General features: G+C 31.2%; 1 protein-coding gene across 1 annotated transcript in view; it reads right to left on the reverse strand.

Moving 5' to 3' along the window:
- Positions 1-500: 500 nt before the first annotated feature.
- Positions 501-21,486, reverse strand: part of LOC143076720 (TRPL translocation defect protein 14-like) — a 31,193-nt gene continuing 10,207 nt past the window's right edge. Inside the window, exons 2-12 of the mRNA XM_076252576.1 lie at positions 20,619-20,686; positions 19,251-19,288; positions 18,293-18,330; positions 12,642-12,770; positions 12,187-12,386; positions 11,633-11,710; positions 10,436-10,531; positions 8,761-8,857; positions 8,270-8,361; positions 7,188-7,303; positions 501-4,173 (exon numbers count right to left, since the gene is read on the reverse strand). Of these exons, the coding sequence (XP_076108691.1) occupies positions 3,987-4,173; positions 7,188-7,303; positions 8,270-8,361; positions 8,761-8,857; positions 10,436-10,531; positions 11,633-11,710; positions 12,187-12,386; positions 12,642-12,770; positions 18,293-18,330; positions 19,251-19,288; positions 20,619-20,686 (1,139 nt within the window). The 3' untranslated portion in view covers positions 501-3,986. The remainder of the gene's footprint in view (positions 4,174-7,187; positions 7,304-8,269; positions 8,362-8,760; positions 8,858-10,435; positions 10,532-11,632; positions 11,711-12,186; positions 12,387-12,641; positions 12,771-18,292; positions 18,331-19,250; positions 19,289-20,618; positions 20,687-21,486) is intronic.

The following is a 21,486-nucleotide window of genomic DNA, read 5'->3' on the forward strand; positions in this document are numbered from 1 at the left end:
TCTTTAATGGCCTTTTCAGGAGATATAAAGCTTAAAAATCAAAAAGTCAATGTAAAACGAGATAGAAAATACTTTAGAGATTTCAAATTGACTGGACGGACAGTAATACAGATTTTTTTTCAAAATACAATTTTATTTCAATCCTTTGGTAAATAAAATTCATTTGATAAAATATTTTTGACATCTTCAGTTGCATTTAAGACCAAAATGAATTTCATAATCAATGTAACAGCTAGCTGATCAATTGGAGTAATATATAGAACATTTTTACCATATCTAATTTGTCAAATGTTTATGTCCATATGTTTATATGAATGCTGCATGCAGAGACAATGACAAACAATGTTGATAGGTTAAATTAAATCTGATTTGATTAATCTAATGTTTCCAGATTCGCTTCCATATAAATCAACAGACAGTTATCTCTTTCACAACTGCCAAACATAAGGGTTATCTAAGTGATTGTTAATGAAAATCAAATACAAAATGTGAACATTTACAGTTATTGGGTCTTAATAACATTTGGTAATAAAATACTTAACTAACAACTCTTTTTTGTGAGTAAAACATTTCTCCCACAAGTATAAAATCTTCATTAAATAAGAATTTAGATTTGACAAGTCTACACTTATTTTGGTGGAAATAAACAATCCATAAACTTTAACACAACATCAGCAGATACTTAAATGAAAATAACTGTAAATTCAGAAATTATATCACATTTTTTTTACATTTCAATAAGATGAATAACACAACTATAAAGCTTGCAATCTGATCGTTGATAATAATATTTTACTAGAACTCAACATGTCAAGTATTGTCATTAATTTCTTTCAAATTATTGTCTGTAGCCAAAAATATATGACATCCTTTTATTCTGAATTTACAGTGTGTTTTGTGGAGTATTTTATATACATGAACACTTTGGTAATAAATTATGTTGATTCACATATATATACAAATATATCTTACAATTATTTCATTCAGATATGAAATTCATTTAGGAGATATTCTGGAAAAATAAAAGCATTTAATAAAATAAATTCATGCAAATATAATGCCTCTTTGAAAAAAGTTTTCAGATCAAATACAAAACTTCCATGCAAATTTTGATTAAAATATATATTAACTTTTTATCAAACTGATATGCAAAAAATGGAGAATGTTTCCATCGGATACAGATGATGCTCCTGCTTGCATAAAATGTTATAAAGGGACATAACTAGAGACTGAAATATTCTACAATATATTCTCATGCCTGCTATTGGTGCATATAAGACTGTATATCTAGCTGGGTAATTTTGTTATTAAATCACTAAAAGAGGAAAAACAGGTGTCAAATAGTCATACCTAATCCTTTAAAAAGATTTATAAACTAAGGATCATAACACAATCGGAGATTTCAGTCAATAAAAAACATACATACAATCCAGTACAATTCATTTATCCATAGAATGTAAATGATACACAAAACTACTAAAAGTTACTGATATATAACAAATAAGGCTGCCTTAGAAACATTATATAATAAGGGTTGTCTGATTGCCCAGTACATAATTCTTAGGAAAAGCACTTTGAAATTGGATGAATGGTTGGATGCACACAGAAACCAATAAGTGTGAAATTCATTCTACGATAAAAAAAAATAAGCAGTTTCTTCCTTAAAGTCTTATCACTTATGACTTTAAATGTTACAGCCATAGGTTGAATCTGGTTATAGCTTCCATAAATCTACTTTAAATTAAAAAAAAATGTTCTACACCGGGATGTTATTTAGGACATTGTAATAAAATTGACAATAGATGACTATAGCTAGGATGTAGGATCCCTTTTAATATAAGGTTTTTGGAACGGAATTGTAGAGGTAGCTGTCAATCTTAAAAAGCAGGATGACATTTTGGGTTGTCGAGATTGACTTTTATTTTTGTGAGAATTCGGAATTTACACCTATCGAACTCAGGAAGAAATGATTAATTTTTTAGAATCCAGGTAACAATACTTTATCATCTGGAATTTGGGATGACTCATCCCCTCAATCTTATTAATTTTATACTTCCTTATTCCCGTCAAGATGAAGCAACTCTGCCAATTAATACTTTCATTTCAAAATAATGTATCTTTGAAATGAAATCTAAACATTTAATGATATGAAAATTGACTGATTTGAGACTCTTTTATAGTTATGATATGTGAAGACTTGTCTTATAATGTGAAATAAATGAATAAAAAATTCAAGCACAAAAATGAAAGCAGAAAACAATTCAACAGCAGCAAATGATGAAAATGTAAAAAAAAAAATTATAAATAGACAACATGTGACTTTAGTTCCCACATCATAAAATTAGACAAAGCAATAAAAACAATTTCTTGCTTATAGTTTTCTCTTTGCTAACTAAATGTCAACTTTAATTATTGATTTTTCCCTCCTTATTTTGTTGGAAAAAGTAAACCATCATATTATACCAACATAGATTTTTCCAGATTTTTTGTTTTTCCTATTTGAATCTTGGAGTCATATAATAATAACTTTGTATCTTTTCTTCTATATTCTATTACTTCATGGGATATATATTTTTTTAATTGGTTAATACAATAAACCAAACTGTTTGATATAATCTCTCATGATAAGACAGTATCAGGGCCTGTGAATTAGAATTTTGATAGAATGTGTCTTTTTAATAATATATTCATAAATTCTTCGTAAAAATGCTAACAGCTGTTCCATAAAATGTACATAAATAGTGTGTAAATGGTTATTTCATAAAAAATTACATAATTCCAAATACACAAGAGGATTGAAAGTACATGTTGGCTCTGTAATAAATCTTTGAATGTTTGTATTCATACATAGCGTATAAAAATTAATTTTATTTCAACTAATATAAAGCCCCAAAAATATTAGATGACTGATTACTTTCAACAACATGCATTGTTAGATTTAAAGAAAACATTTTAAAAATATAATTTCAAAAGAACATAAATTTATGAAAAATTCAACAACAAATAATTCTAAAACTACTGCCCCCCTATGAATGTTCTTGTAATAAAACGTAACCTTTGTGCAAACAACATAATGATAACAGAGTCTTAGGGATACATGTCACACACAATTAAAATACTGACATATGAATGATACTTGTTCGAATGCTCATTCCTGAAAGTTTATGGAGGAAATGCTGTTAACATTTATCTGCTTACTGTAAATTCAGAAATTATTGCTTGCATTTATTATTGCGATTTTGTCATTTTAGACTTTCAATGGGATTTTAATTTTTACAATTTTGAGAAAAATCGTGGCTAATTCATATAAAATATTTCAAAATGCGAGTTTAAATTATTGTGTTTACAAGTCTGTCGTAATTTTCACAATAATAAAAACCTCGCACTAATTTCTGAATTTACAGTATTAGCAAATTGTAATTACAAAGTATCATTGAAGTTAAAATTTTGGCATGGTACCCCACAGCTTAAACTTATGTAGTCAATATATGTAGTTCTATACAAGAAACAGAAGTTATAGTAGCCCACACAAAATTTCAGGAGCCATTGGTCAGTTGGACCCTGCTAATTTTCAAACCCTGATCAAATGAAAAAAAATTGCTCCATATGAAAGCAAATACCCTGGTTAGATGTACAAGTCCGTCATACAATCTTCCTGTTTACAAAAGCATCCAGAAACGCAGGTGCATTAAAATAATGATAATGTGTGAACAAATCCTCTATTTTATATATTTTCAGAGGGAACCAAATCGGCCTTGATTTTTATCTTCTATACTGTTTGGGAATGAATGAATGTTAAAGTAAACAAAAATTTTGTAGAAATATATTTCTTAGATTTGGTCTTAATTTTATGACTAAAACATCTTTAACATCCATTTTGTTAAAGCACCTGGACAAAAAAGAACAAAACCAATTAAAATCATGTTCATATGCGCACCTGAACGTTGAAAAGATGATTAAAAATATACAAAGAAAATCTCTGGATTTTACACGTCTCTACTATCAATTGACGCATCACTTTTGGTTCGGTCCATTTCTTCTTTTATTGATAAATTAAACATGGAATATTTGGAATTTCCAGTCACTTCTTGTTCAATCTGAAGAAAATCTGGAACTTTTAAGTCATCTCCTTCAAGGGTTGTGTATGTTTCTAGAAGGATCAGTCCTTTACACCTGTAAATAATTACATTAGATTTATGTTTCAATATGATACAGTTATTTTGATTGGCTAACAGCAATTTAAGGTCCTTCTGAAATCAACATTCATTACACAATAAAGATAGCACAAGGTCCCACAATAAAATGCACAGATAAATTAACGAAAAACTTGATAGAAATCGTGTTTTCATGATTCTAGCTAAACAAAAAATGTATAATTATAAGTATTGAGTGCTTATTTTTGTAACTTCATAGGGGTGTAAAAGAGTTGACCGTGTGCACATTTGTAGATAGAAGCGCTTCATACAAAATGTATTATAGCAGTCTCCAATGATGAAATATTTAAATCTGGAGTAAAAATATGTATGGGTTTTGTTCATAGTAGTTGGCCCGAGAACACAGTTATTTCGTAGTGCATTTCTTTTAGACAATAAATTCAAATTAAAAAAATCGCACCTGCTCTTTCTTCAAAATAGTTTTACAGTGTAGTGTACTACCAGTGAGACAAATAATATCAAAATTATAGAAACTTCTACCAGCTCTAACTCAAAATATTGGCAATTCTGTGTTAAGGGGGTGTAAAATTCAGTTTGACAGCTTCAGACGTGATAAAATTTGACCTTTCAGAACTGGACCAATTCACTCCTTAACATAAAGTTTCAGCACCCAAATTTTTTTGACATGTAATTACATCCCCCTACTTAATATTTCATGCATTTAATATAAATAAATAAATTGGGAAAGTGTATTAAATAAAACATGCAAGTTATACACTGTTTACACTAGGGACTATATTCGTAGACAACGAAAACCAAAGGACGATAACTGTGTCATTGGACCTAATAGGACAGAAAGACTTGACCAATCTTTATAAAACTTTGCATAACCTAAGCTTGGGCAATAATGAGATGGTTTGCCAAGTTTCATGGCCATATGTCATATATAACAGAAACTGGGGTCATTTTAGTATTGACATTTGGATGTTTATTTTTGACGTATAAATTAAATATCTTCAACTGTCAAGATTTTGGCCTAAAAACTTGAAATTTTGCAAAAATTTACTTTTTAAATGCTCTTGAATATTAGATATTAAGTATTAAAAGCATCTGCACACTCATTTTATTTATCAGATGTATTGTATTTATTCCAAAGTCAAATTTATATGCGCCTATGCCTGAAAATAGAGATTTTCCAATTCAGGGAAGCCTTATATAAATATGCATTTTTGTTAGCCAATTTGAAGTTTTTGAAGTTTTTTAAGCCTAAATTATTCTTTCATATATATTAAATGTACTTTAAATGTATAGAAAAGTTACAAAAAGTATACCACATGAGTATAAAATGGTCTTGGACCATGCAGTACTGAGAATTATTTAGAGTCAATTTAGGCGGTAGTCCATATTGACATATAAAAATGCACACAGAAGCTATCAGAAGTGAAAATGTGTTACTTTTTGTTCATTTCTATGCTAAGGTGTTATCATACAAGAAGTCTAAATGCAAAAGGACTCTTGCATTTAAATTTTTTGAAAGACAATATGGTCTGGCGGCCAGTTTTTTCACATTTCGATGGAAAACTTGCATTTAGTTTAAGTCTCAAAAGGTATAAATTTGGACCACTTACTATCATACAGGAAAAAAATATGGTAACCTTTAAAGGAGTAAGGTGTACTGAATATAGTAAAAAGCTTTCTTTTCAGATTTAGTGAAATATTTGTGATGGACTAGAGATTTGATGTACAAAGCGCTTCACATTTTACATACATCAGTTAGGCTGTTTAACCAGGGCCATGAAAACAAAATATTCTGCACTTTTTTTCTGTGATAGTCTACTTTTCTCTTTATTCAGAGTTCACAAATGGTTAATTAAATTTGATTTAAGCACAGAAACACAAATATCAGGAACAAAAAAGCTGTCAGATAGAAAGTCAGCATGCCTCTTAGGCATAAAATGTAAACTTCTTTAAAATCCTTATTATAGCCGTAGAATGCCAAAATGTCAATTTTTAACAGAATTTCTGTAAACCAAAGATGTAAATCCTTTACTTTTATTGAGTTTGACAAATTGAAACCAGCAAATCATTCAGGAAAGTTCCCAAAGTACAGAATCTAGATTTCAGTAATCCATCTCTTAGGCCCGAGAACACAGTTATTTCGTAGTGCATTTCTTTTAGACAATAAATTCAAATTAAAAAAATCGCACCTGCTCTTTCTTCAAAATAGTTTTACAGTGTAGTGTACTACCAGTGAGACAAATAATATCAAAATTATAGAAACTTCTACCAGCTCTAACTCAAAATATTGGCAATTCTGTGTTAAGGGGGTGTAAAATTCAGTTTGACAGCTTCAGACGTGATAAAATTTGACCTTTCAGAACTGGACCAATTCACTCCTTAACATAAAGTTTCAGCACCCAAATGTTTTTGACATGTAATTACATCCCCCTACTTAATATTTCATGCATTTAATATAAATAAATAAATTGGGAAAGTGTATTAAATAAAACATGCAAGTTATACACTGTTTACACTAGGGACTATATTCGTAGACAACGAAAACCAAAGGACGATAACTGTGTCATTGGACCAGTTGAAGGCTTCAAGGTAAGCTAGGTGCTTACATTTACATTATTTGACCTCTGGTAGATAATTCTCATTGGCAATCATACCACATCTTTGTATTTATATATATAAACACCACTTCTTTAAAAAAAAAAAATAACTTTCAGATAACAATATTACCAGGTAACACTGGCATTTAAGGTGGTACCTAACACGACAGGGAGATAACTCTGTGAAAAGCAGCTAAATGTTTTAATCACACTGTATTGTAAAGGGAATAGTAAGATTCTCAATAATCAAAATTAGTGTTTGTCAAAATGCTATAAATCCAACAAAATTTTAAAAAAAATTTATATTTTTGTCAAAGGGTTAAAGTAAACATTTTGTTAAAATTTTATGAAAATTAAACGAGCCAAATTAATATAAGTCAAGGTGTTTGGTACCACCCTAAATTATTTGTTCACTCACCCTGGAGGGCATGGATCTTCATACTCATCTAGATGGAAGTAATGGTTGTTCCACAGGAAACAGGTCCGTTTCTTGTATATTGAGTAATGTCTATAATCTCTTTGGGCTAATAAAATCTATAAATACAATTCTAAATCACAACAACTGAAGAAACTAATACAGGGTTATTCCATTAAAATGTATGTGGGACGGTAGGAAAGGAAGTTTAAGAATTGAATGTGGGTCAAGAGTCTTTTTTTTTCAGTATGTGTCTATTAATATAATGTAAAATTATCCAAACTGGTTCTTGGTTGTAGGGATATTTTTAAAGTCCCTTCCTACCCTCCCACATACATTTTAAAGGAATAGCCCTCACTACATATATGATGAAGAAGATGCATCCACAAAAGTTCTTATGACTCAACAAATAAATAAAGTATTATGGGTTTTACCGGTACTCATTGTTGAAGACCATACGGTGACTTTTTCATAAATTATATGAGAGGGACAGGACACTTTGTTTCTTGCATATGTTTTTCACTCTTTTTATGTTATAATGTTAATTCTAATGATGAACCTACCAGAAATAAGACTTCATAATTAAATAGGTACCATTAAAACATTTAAACCATAAGGAATCTGTTGTTCAGTGGTTGTCGATTGTTGATGTGGTTCATAAGTGTTTCTCGTTTCTTGTTTTTTATATAGATTAGACCGTTGGTTTTCCCGTTTGAATAGTTTAACACTTTTTGGGGGCCTTTATAGCTTGTTGTTTTTAATGTGAGCCAAGGCTCTGTGTTGAAGACGTATTTTGACCTATAATGGTTTTCTTTTATAAATTATGACTTGGATGGAGAGTTGTCTTATTGGCACTCATACCACATCTTCTTATTTCTAGGGCTGTTCTACAAACAAACGCATGAGGCACATGGACAGCACTTATTTAAGACCTTGACCACTCAAAAAATAATGTTTTCATCAGTTTTCAAATTATTCTTATAAAATTTGAAAAAAATGCAACCCCCATATATTTAATCTATTTGAGTGCTTCCCATCCCCATTACAAAATATATAAATGATATGTATGATTATAAACATCAGACCTCGTAATCTCTACTATTAATGGCCATCCTGAGTTCTACACTTTCTTCATTAATCTCCGGCCTGCGGATAGTATGTGTATATGTCCATTGACCTGAAACACAAATGTTAATCTGCACTTACAATTCACAATATTTATGATTAAACCTTTTTTCTTCAACTTAAGGATGTACTCAGGTCAGATTTAGGAATTTTTGTCGTAAGTTCAAACTCCTTTGGTTTTTTCCCTACAATACAGGGTAAAATATTTTATTCCATAACTTATGGTATTTGACTTGTAGTATGGATTTTAAATTCTAGATTATTTGAATTTCACCTAAGTACATCCTTAAGATATATGCAATCTTCAAATTTTTTATTTTTCTTTCAGATGACCTTCCATGCTTTCTGCTTTTATTCAAGAGTACCCAACAGAAATTATTCCTTTCTTTCCTAAATTGTTCACCTTGAAAGATTTATTATATTGTCTCAGCAAAGATAAAAATATACTGACCATTTTGTCCCCTCTTGCGTATTCTGGCCTGCATTTTACGACTAGGTGTGACAAGGTAGTCATGGGTTACCATAAATTTCTGATGGGGAGGGAATATCTAAAATAGAATCAATATACATGTACCATGTTAAATATATTAACTTCAATAATTTAAAAATATAAGTCAGGGGGGCCTGTAATTCAGTGGTTGTGATTGGTTGCTGTCTGTCATTTTTTTTTTTCTCTTTTTTTTTCATAAAACAAGCTGTGGTATGGGCTTTGCTCATTGTTGAAGGCCATACTGTGACCAATAGTTGTTCATTTCTGTGTCATTTGGTCTCTTGTGGAGCTTTGTCTCATTGGCAATTATACCACATCTTCTTTATATATTGGTCATCTTGATTTTTTTAATTTTTTCATCATGCCTGCCCTTTCATAGCTTACTATAGGGTATGGGTTTTGTTCATAGTTGAAGGACGACAGTGACCAACAGTTGCTTATATTCTCATGTGTGGGGTGTCTGGTGGATACTTGTCTCAATTGCAATCGTAACCCCTTGATTTTTTTTTTTTTCTTTTCTTTTTCTGTATAAAGAAATAATTTAAAACCCATGTCAAACAACACCTAAAACACTTCTAAAGGTTCTGATTAGACTTGTAGTCATTCTTACTCGTTTTATTGATTGATAGTTGCTTAATTTTCCATGGTTTAATATAACATATATATGATTTAGGACTGTCACATGAAACCTGCTTTGTTCAAGACTTTCAACAAGAAAAACATACTGATGTAATACAGTAAATTGAGAAATTATTGCGAGTAATGGTGATTATCACAATAATAAGAACTGGCATTCTGATATCTGATACATATATCTCAATGCAGGTTTAGCCTGCAATCTGAATAATTAATCTCGCAATTTTATCTGTCCTCCAAAAATAGCAATTATAATAATAAATAATAACGTTGATGACTTTGCAGTCACATAAAAAAAATGATGTCTATGAGCTGATAGACAAAAGCACTGTCAGCCAATCAGAAGATGCATTACATCCAAAATTTAATTATTTGTTTATGAATTTACAGTACACCTTAAATAGATATCTTCTGTATTTCTAACTTTAGGTGGTACCTAACACTTTGACTAAAATAAATTTGGCTTGTTTAATTTTCATTAAATTTTGACAAAATATTTACTTTGACCCTTTGAAAAAAATATAAAAATTTCAAAAACTTTGAACCACACATTCTATCGTTAAAATTTCATTGGATACATAACAGTTTGACAAACACTAATTTTTATGATTGAGAAGCTTAATATTTCCTTACCAATACAATGTGATTAAAACGTTTATATGATTTTACAGAGTTATCTCCCTGTGGTGTTAGGTACCACCTTAAAGACATGCATACTTACAGTTCAATCCAGTACACCAGTGACAAGGATTTCATACTTACAGTCCAATCCAGTACACCAATGACAAGGATTTCATACTTACAGTACAATCCAGTACACCAGTGACAAGGATTTCATACTTACAGTCCAATCCAGTACACCAGTGACAAGGAATTCATACTTACAGTCCAATCCAGTACACCAGTGACAAGGAACTTCCTCTTTTTACTGTTGGTACTGAGTCGATCACCGGTATCTATACCCAATCTGTTACACACAGCCTAAATAAGATATACTTACTGTCCAATCCAGTACACCAGTGACAAGGAACTTCCTCTTTTTACTATTGGTACTGAGTCTATCACCGGTATCTATACCCAATCTGTTACACACAGCCTAAATGAGACATTTTAATTTTTTCAGATTTTTAAATGCAAATATTCTAAACCTATACTTTTTTAACATGTTTAATGAACAAATCATTATTTATAATTGCTATAATATCGTCAAGCAGGTTATTTTCGGGGGGTGTAGAATTTCAGGATTTTCTTTGAATAAGGAACACAAAATTTTTTGCCTGATTCAAAAATTGTATCACACCATTGCATGTGTACTCTTAAATTGGTGGAATTCATTTAAGTAATTTGTTTTATCCATGAAAATAAGCCAAAATTTACACCCCCAGAAAATAACCCACTATACGGTATAACATGTATAAGACATTCACCTAACATATTATACGGAAAGTAGTCTAATCTAGCCATAAAATATTCATTACTTTTAAATTATGTCACATGTATCTTGTCTTCATTTTTTCATTTTTAAATACATAATAATATATAATAACAGTATTTTGATATACAAATTTTAATGAAATCTTTGTATCAAAGAAAAGATTAAAGTAAAGTTTACACTAATGTACACTGTGGATTCATCATTTTCATGGGTACCAATTGTTTGTGGATACTTAATAAATCTACGGTATTTGCAATTATGTCTCTTTGGAATGTACTGCAAAAGATATGGTTTAATTTTTCTTTATAAAAATCCCATCACACAATTGCAACTAGATGTGTCGGAATGACATGTATGGCACCTTCTCATAAAGTTAAAAAATCTGCAATTTCAATAACACATGTTGACACAAACATGCATGGATTGCATCCAGCTGTCAAGACCAATACTAGTTTGATGAAAATTTTTCTTGATCAATGTGATCAAATATCCAACTATCTACAAACAGGAAATGGAGGTATTGCTGATCTAACAAGATGAGTTTCAAGAAACGACAGGAAAATCAGCATAGGGGAATGAAACATAACCTTGATCTGTAATTCATCATGGTAAACTCATTGTCATTTTCCCAAGTTTCTTTTGTTACTTACTCTGTTATGGGACTCATACTTTTTGTAAACTTATTTTTACTGTTAAATTGTTGTGTGTTTGTTTCTTCTACATCAGTCAGACAACCTCACATCCTTTCATTTTTATACTTACTGAAATCATTCTCATTACTTTCCCTTCAAATCCAGTCGTATTGTCTATCACATCATAATACGGATGTCCTACCCATGCCTACAAACAAAACAAAATCAAATTTAAAAATATCTATTTAAAACACATTTTCTCTTCTTTTCTTTGGAGATTAATTTTTTCAACATAAAAATCCAGAAACCAGAAACTACTGTTCATAAAATTGAAAATGGAAATGGGGAATATGTCAAAGTGACGACAACCAACCAACAAGCAGACAACATGTATATTTTCCTGTGAATCATTAGACTGCTAGTTTTGATATCTTCTTTAATGTAATTTCTTATACTTCATTGTTTAAAAAAAAATTTGGCATTTCAAATTTAGAAATTTGTGTGTGGATATATTACAAAAGTGCTGAAAGAGGCATTAAACAACAAACAAACCTAGACGACTATCTGTGTGGGTTTTTCTCATTGTTGAAACCTGCATGCTTGCCTCTAATAGCCAACATCCACTTCATTTAAATTAACAATCATACAGTGACAACAAATCTCCTTATTTTGATATAAACATACCCCAGCTGTGATTTGGTCTAGTTCTATTGCTTGGTTTATACTCTCGTGTCTAGTCTGATGACCAGCTACAGTGTAAAACATCTCTGCCCCTCGTGCTGCTGATACCATGTGGATAACTTGATTGTATCGATTATCTCTTAACTGGATTTCATTCCAATTGTTGTCAGCTTTCATCTGCGCCCAGTCTTCTGTTGGTAAATCTAACAATATCAAATAATATTGACACTTCATTATTAACTTTAACTTTCACTTTCATTTTAACGTCGTCGATCCAACAATTGTGAAGTAACATCATGTTAACCTTTATGTAACCCCATATAAACCTAATTTTAAGTACTTCAGCCTTTCTTTCATTTAATTGTTCTAAAGACGCCACTATAGTTGGGCTTATTTAAATACATGTTGATACTTAAGTTATTTAGTGTTCCTAGAATATAAGCCTGATGTTTACTTACACGCTGAAGCGTCCATTATCCCTCTATCACAGATCACTAAACAATTCTGTGGACATGTGTTGGCAAGTTCAAAATATGTGTCTTCTATCTGTTTCATGGTCCTGATTAAGTTTTCTTGGAATTTGTATGCTGGAAATAAATAAAGTAGTAAATTTCAAAAACAAGCTGTGGTATGATTCCAAAGGATAGAACCATCCACCAATAACCAAAAGAAAAAAATGTAAACAATTATAGATCATCGTACAGCCTTCAACAAAGAGCAAAACCCATGATATAAAGTAAGCTATAAAAGGGCACAGCATAAAACCAGAAACAATTTAAAGTGAAAGTGTGGTAATTTTTGTGAATTTTCATCCCTATATATTTTACATGCTTCTTTCCTAGAGAATTATTTTGTGTATTTTAATGTACAAAACATGCTATGACATAGTTTACAATTTCAAGCTATCTTGCAGGTACGTTGACCCAGATCTTAATTGACTTGTGATTTGAAAGTTTTTCCAGGGAGGTTGTAGCTTCTGCAGGCACGTCAGCTTCTGTCACCAATAAAAACTGGCCACCACAGTATAATGAAAGTGGTATAATATACCGACAATACAGGAATAAGGCAATGTCAATGTTGTCACTAAATTGACATAAAGATGAAGGTATACAACCACTTTCTTAGGCCATCAAATTGTTTTAAGTTTAAAAGACTAGAAGTATTATAAATCTATCCAATAACATCCGGCTGATATATATCCACCATAAGTCAGCCAGATTTCACTATTTATATTTTTGAGTGTGTTGTCGTACTTAGACGTCATATTGTGGCTAATATTTCAAAGTATTTAAATTCTCCCTCATGAATTCGTCCGAATTTAAAACATTTCTATACTAAATACATGGCTAAATAAGAGACAAGTCATAATTTAGGTTTGTTTGCTCGCAGTAACTTTCTTATTTTCTCAGCGAAACAACATTTAATATCTTGTGAACATTTTACAATTTACAAAAATATACCACAATTCCATCTATATACATTCACAATGTCCTCTAAATACATATCAATACAAACATAACTGTAATATATTATGCAGAGCTTAACGTTAACTTCGTCTATCAAAGTTACTCGAGCACATCGATAATAATCAAACGTAATCAGGACTTATATATGCCTATAAAACCCCACCCGTACTACCGCCCTCGAAATATTCGTGCAGAAAACAACAGTAACATCAGACCACTTCTGATTTACATACTAGCCAAACTTGTACCACAAGTCTAAAGATAGAAATAGAATAGGGAAATTCCAAATATAACGGAATAGAAATAAATTTAAATTCTCCCTCATGAATTCGTCCGAATTTAAAACATTTCTATACTAAATACATGGCTAAATAAGAGACAAGTCATAATTTAGGTTTGTTTGCTCGCAGTAACTTCGATAAAACAAAGGAATAAATAATTTGAGAACTATATGCCAAGATTCAAGGAAACAGCCATTTGAGATTTTAAATTGTCTTTAATATACCCATCTTTGGCTTTATCAGAAGCCCATCTACCGTGGACTTTAAGTAACCTATCAGAGACTCCTCTATTAGCCCCCGTAGAAGCGCCACCACTTCTCAAACTATGAAGCCCAAACTTAAGCTTATCTAAACCAATATCTGATAAACTCTCTAACAAAATTTCTCTCGCTCTGGTATAGGACAATGGACTATTTACATTACATAATTTATAAATATCTTTCGATTTCATAAAAGACAGTGCTCTGAAAATATAGCTATCAGAATTTTTACTCAATTCAGCTAAATTGATATACTTATTTAACCAAAAAACTGGACATAAATCTGTACCTGTTGCAGCTATAACAACAGAATTACCCCTTCTGTATAAATCAGTTTTGCTTTTATCAATGCAAATTTTAACATGACTGACTTGAAACTCAATATTATTCATCTTAATGTTAGCCAATTCACTATACCTCAAAAATCCAGAAAATCCTCACAGAAATAATACTACTACAGGCAATTTTTTGAGATTATTATGATCTCCGAACTTCAAAACAATTTTCCTTAATATATCTGGCGTAATAGGTTCTTTTTTGTTTATAGGTTTACTTAGCAATCTCCTTCCTCCTTCATAAATAAGACCAAGGAATTTGTCTGAACAAGGATTATGTTTGAAATTAAAGTCATGAAACCATTTTATTGAATAAAAACTTGCATCTAAAATCGCAACACTGGATCCCTGTTGAATGAGTCCACCTATATACATAGAAATCGTAGTAGTTGTCGCTGGTAAACACTCAAGTGAACATGAAACACACCATTTTTCAAACTTTTTAAAATAGCACTTGTATTTCTTAATTGTAGAATTTGATCTAGACGATTCGACAAAAGAGGGTAAATCTTGTATGATACTGGCAAATCTTGAATCATTGGCATAACACTCAAATTGTTTCCATTGATCTGTAAAATAAATATAATAATGAATACCAAGTAATAACTATAAACAAAGTAAATATAATTAACATTACTACTATAAATGAATGCGGCATTTCCCTCGCAAACAACCCAGTGCGGCATTTCCCTCGCAAACAAATGAAATAACCATCGCAGAAAACTAAATCAACTACAGTCTGTATACAACATTTAATGCATAAATCTCAATACTTCGAGAAATCCAACAACAAAACATATACATTACTGTTAAAAGGTCTCTGTGCAAATATACTCTTTTCTTGTGAACCTTTTGTAAAAAAGTTCATAGGTTTTACATACTCTCTAAAGTCTATAACAAAAGATTTAAATCTGTCTGAAAACCTATTCACTAAGATAGGCCAAAATAACGCTGATGGCCAATTAGGTACAACTAAAGTGCCTTTAGCTTTACATAATCGCATGTGATTTAAACACTTGCTAACTAAACAAACTGGTGGAACTAACCAGTTATTATGAGCAGACCAATCATATGCGAAAGCATCAACCCCGGAAGTATCCGGTGAATAATATCTAGAGTTAAAATAGTCTACTTTTTTGTTTTTCGAATCTGCAAAACGATCGCATGTGAATGGTCCCCATAATTTATCAAAATATATAAAAATTTGATAGGAAACACCCCAATCGTCATAATCAAAAATTTTGCTCAGATAATCTGCATAAGTATTTTTATCTCTAGGTATCCATTCAACATCCAAGAAAATATTATGTGACAAACAAATATGAAATAAGCTTAAAGCAATGTCTTGTAATTCTACTTTCATGCTACCCTTTTTAACAATCTGTACTACATTTTGGTTATCTGTATAAAGTTTAACAAATTTTCCTGTTAAATCAGATTTAAAAGAAGAAATATTCTTTTCTACAGTTTTCAATTCTCTCCATGTAGAACTTTTGCTTCTTTCATGACCATCAAACATAAAATGTACAATTTTGTTATCATTCATTATAAACCCTGCTCCGGCATACTGACTAGCGTCAGTGAAAATTACACGCTGTGGTATTCTATTTATAGGTACAATGCGTTGGAAAGATAATGACTCCCATTCAAAATACCAAAATTTTAGTTCCTTCAAAATGTTGTCATTTATAGGGATGACATCGTCCCATGCAGATCTACAACAGACTAGCATATGCATATGCTTCGTCATCATTTGACAAACGTTACCAAGAGCAGGAATCATAGAAATGATTTTTCCACATATTTTAGCAATACATCTATAAGTCAAAATAGTTTTGCCATCTACTACGCTCGATATTACCAGCTTTAAAGCAAATAATTTTTTAAGCGATATTTCTAAAGTACAATCTTTAAAGTTCCAAACAAAACCTAACCAATCAATATTTTGTACTGGTTCCCAGACACTCTTTTCTGTATTAGCAATAAAACCGGAAAGCAGTCAATCATTTTTTACTGTTTTCGATAATTCAAAACATGTATCAAAATTTTCTGCTGTACCCATACCATCATCTAAATAAACCACCATGGGAAATCCTAAAGATCTCCAGTATTTAACTAACACACGTACTGTCTTGGTAAATATATGACCAGCTGATGAAAGTCCAAAAGGCAAAACCGAAAAAGTAAAATAACGCACTTTTTCAAATTTAAACCCAAAACCGCTAAAATTTACAAATGTCATAGCTTCTTTAACCCCTTCAAATTTAACTTTTTGTTTCTCGACAAATTTATTAACATGTCTCAAATCTAAGACTAATCTTTCTTTACCCGTACTATTTACCGACACAGTAAGTGGATTAACGACAAATGGTCGATTTACTTCTTTTATACATTCTTTAGTTAAAAGTTCTTCAATAGAATTTTCCACAAATTCTGAGTGTTTTAACGAGGATCTATTATTACTTAGAAAAATAGTCGGTGGTTCACTCAGAAAAGGAATTCTATAACCAAAATTAATAACATTCATTATAAAATCATTAGCGTTAAGTACATTTTTCCAAAACAATGCATGTTTTCTTAAATTTCCTTTCACATTTATAAGATTTTGACCAGATTTTTTCTCATACTTGTTAACAAATTGAAAACAATACTCAACTTCATCTATGTCTGTATCTGTTTTGTTACTGGGTCTTTCCTGTGTTCTGTTCCTGGAACTTTGTTGCACCAACTGTCGCTGTAGGAATCCTTTTTTCGGGGCAGTTCCTTGCAAAGTGCCCGGGCTGGTTACAATAGAAACACTTGTAACTTTCTGACTTGCCTGCTTTGGAGAACTCGGTATCACTGACTTGGCCAAGGCCACGAAAAAAACTCCTAGAATTGAATTCTCCTTTTCCGGAACCACTATTGGAAGATTCTGGTTTACTGTACGGCTTGGAACTTCTTTTACGAGAAGCCCTGGAAATAGCAGCACGCAAATCACTAGCATCTTCTTTATTGTCGGCCAACGGACTATCCAAGTATTCTTTAACCGTGTCCCATCCATGCTTGTCGGCTATCTTTAGAATTTTGTTACGCTTACGGATGATTTCCTTTTCCTGGGAAATGATTTCACTAACTTCGGAAGCGTTTCCAAGCTTTATACAACTTTCAACTGCAAGCAAGCCTCTCCAGACGCTCGGTATTAAACGAATGTTGCACTTTAATTCCCTCACTATGGAATACAAATTCTGGTTGATCGACACCGGTTGCTTTAACACTTTTTCCTAAACGAGCTTCGAAATGATTAATCAAGGAATGTTTTTGCTTCTCTAAAGCATTGTTTAAAGCTGAAGTGAAAAGCGAAATAGCCCCGTCCGTACTTAACTCTGTTTCGTTACTATTTTCAGCATGTTGAGTAGTAGCACAGCGTTCATCATGGTCGGAGCCTTCCTCGGACATATTATGCAGAGCTTAACGTTAACTTCGTCTATCAAAGTTACTCGAGCACATCGATAATAATCAAACGTAATCAGGACTTATATATGCCTATAAAACCCCACCCGTACTACCGCCCTCGAAATATTCGTGCAGAAAACAACAGTAACATCAGACCACTTCTGATTTACATACTAGCCAAACTTGTACCACAAGTCTAAAGATAGAAATAGAATAGGGAAATTCCAAATATAACGGAATAGAAATAAATTGAAACTACATTCTGAATAGTGATGACCACATCAAGTCAACATGGATAGGACATGGAATTATAAGACAATATTTCCACTTACCTTCTAGTTTGGACAGATTTGTAAACTTGACACCACCACTGGAAGAAAACCATTACAATGATTAAAGTCTCATATTAATTTTAGAATGACTGTAAATTTCTCCTTTATGTTAAATATACAAATAAAAACTTAGCTCTCCATCTTACATTCATAATAGTATAATTGCACTGGAGCTTAAGGTGGTACCCAACACGTTCACTAAAATTAATTTGGCCCGTTTAATTTTCATAAAATTTTGTCAAAGTATTTACTTTTACCCTTTAACAAAAATATATATAAAAATTTCAAAAAGTTTTAACCAACCGTTTTGTCAGAAAAATTACACTGGTTATATAGCAGTTTGACAAACACCTATTTTGATCATTGAGAAGCTTAATATTCCTTTTACAACACAACGTAATTAAAACTTTTAGCTGACTTTACAGAGTTATCTCCCTGTAGTGTTAGGTACCACCTTAAAATAAATAATTGAGTAGATTGGCTGACAAACCCTTATCTGACATACTGTCAGTGTGGATTCATTAATATTTGTTGGATACCAATTTTCGTGGATTTCGTGGGTATAACATGTATAAGGGAACCACGAATTTAAATTTTGAATGAACTATAAATTTTCTAAAGAAATGTATGCAGACTTTGCGAAAAACCACGAAATTATATATCCATGAATATGAAAGTTTTCCTCAAGCCACGAAAATTTGTACCGATGAAAATAAATGAATCTACGGTATAAACATGTACATCAATCAATTCACTTAAGAAATAATTCCTTCATGCCATGCTCTATGCTAATTATAACATGGGTATACATGCATAGATTTTGTCATTATCTTTATGCTGAGCATTATTAGCATTAATCTCAGAGAACATCCCATAATTTTAATCATCTTTTATGTTTTTAAAAGCAAGATAAAAATAATGGATTTTAAAATTAATAAGTACATGTAGTAATAAGTACCTCATTAAAACCAACGCTGTTTCTGGTGCTCTGTAAACCTGTAGGCAAACAAAATATCAATGTTAATATTGTCATTATTTTGTAAGAAATTTAGTTGCAGACATATATTTGGTGTCTTTATGGTTGTGTATTTTTTCAATTATTTCAACTTGGCCAAACTGGTTGATTGATTTGCTTAAGAGTTCCATATATATCCTGACAAAGTCAAAGAGAATTGGCAAACCAAATTACAAGTTGGAAATTTGTAATATGATTATTATCAGGAATTATTTTGGGTATGATGAAAAGCAATTCTGAAAGTTTGTATTTTGACATGCTTGACATGATTATGTTACAAATCTATGATGATGTCCTGCCATTTAACAAGTTCATTTTCATAACATGACCTACAAGGCTACAAACGGAGATTTTTTGGGAGATCACATGTTATTTTTGTATGTAATAATTTATACATGTTGTATGTTATATATAATGAAATAGTGTGGTTCATTATGGAATGAAAGTTTATGTGACAAATGACAAAACATGTACATTTCAGGATATACATAATGTTTATTAAACTTGAGGTTAAACAACTAGACAGGTTTTTTCAAATAAAATATGATACCAACACTCCAGACAGACAGTTTTTTCATTCTAATCTATTCTGATTTGAAAATGTTTGAGGTGGTTTTCAATCTTTTTCTTTGAGTTTTTCTACTGATTCTAGATAAACTTATTCCAAAGCAGTATAATATCATAAGTGGCTCCAGGATTTTCAAGGGTAAAGGGCAGTGATGGAAATTTGCCCGGGTAAAGTAGCCCATGTCAACCCCTAAAGTTTGTGCTGAGCGTTTTAATTTTCCCACAATGTTGCATGATTGTGAAGCAAAAATATTGTCTTGGACTCTTGGTTACCACTTAAATTTCTGTCGCTTAAGAGGGATACATTTAGCTGTAATTTAAGGTTGTGTGGACTTTTTTCTGAAGCCATGGCTTTCTTCATTCTAAGTTCTAACTTTTTCCCCCTTTTTTTTAAGAAGCCTGTCTATTTAACCATTTTTTTTCTTGGAACATATATTACATTATTGTAGATTAATTATAAACCATTAAAGACATTTCGTCCATTGGTCTTCTTCAGTTTCTTTATTTTTCTTCTCAACTACATGGTAGACATTTTTCCTTTGACAATCATTTAGATTTTTAATAATAATACTTTTTTTTTGGTATGAAAGGTTAATATTTGCTTCCAAATTATGATAAAAATATAACCTACCTTCTATCACATTAACAGAATTTCTAAAATTTCTCTGAATATTATTTTCATCATTGTTCATCTGACAAATGTTTGAAGTTAAATATCTTATGCATTTTCAGAAACGACCATACCTTCCATCCTAAACTTTCAAAGAATGTACTAAGTCTGGCCTGGCCGGTTGTTTTGCCTCCACAAGGACCTACAAATATAAAGTAAATCAAAAATTGTAATTTTTGCTGCATCTTTATTTTTTTTTAAGACAATTGCTAATTAATTCTCTTTCTTTCTAATAAACTATTGAAATACCTATGGTTCATATTGATAATCTGTTTTTTCCGTAATACCATGTATTAAAAATTACATGTTCATGTATGTCCCTAAAGCGTTCTGACAATGATGGGTGGCAGGATTGAAGAAAAAAATGACCGATAGGATAATACAGTACCAGTATGCTTGATCATTGAATTCCATGTGCAAAAAAAAAAGAAACAGAAATGATAAACAAGAAAGAAATACCAGTTCTGCGTGTATTTGATTAAGGTTGCATGTAAAATAAAGCATAACGGATCCTTCCCTTCATACTAAGTATATAAAACTAGGACAAAAATTGTTCCTTGTACAATGAGTGATTACAAGATATCAGCAAACAGAAAGTGGCAGAACAGCAGACATTAAAATTGCTAACACCCTACAACACATCCTTATCAAAATACAAAACAAATTTGAAATCATCCCTTCAATATGTAGCAAAGAAAATGTTGGCAAAAGATTTTTACTCAAAATTTTTCTATCAGAAGGACAGATAAGTCAAGCCTTTGACGATGCAGATTAAAAATTTTACAAGGTTTGATTATGAACATAAAACTTCTTTCACTAACCAGATAATTAGGGCTTCTTATATAAAAATCAATTGATGCTTTTCTATATTTATTCATATTGATCATGTTCATGAATATTAATTAATTCAGGTAAGCATGCAATATAGCATGCTCTACACAA

Source organism: Mytilus galloprovincialis, chromosome 5 (assembly GCF_965363235.1).
Source record: "Mytilus galloprovincialis chromosome 5, xbMytGall1.hap1.1, whole genome shotgun sequence".
Lineage (NCBI taxonomy): Eukaryota > Metazoa > Mollusca > Bivalvia > Mytilida > Mytilidae > Mytilus > Mytilus galloprovincialis.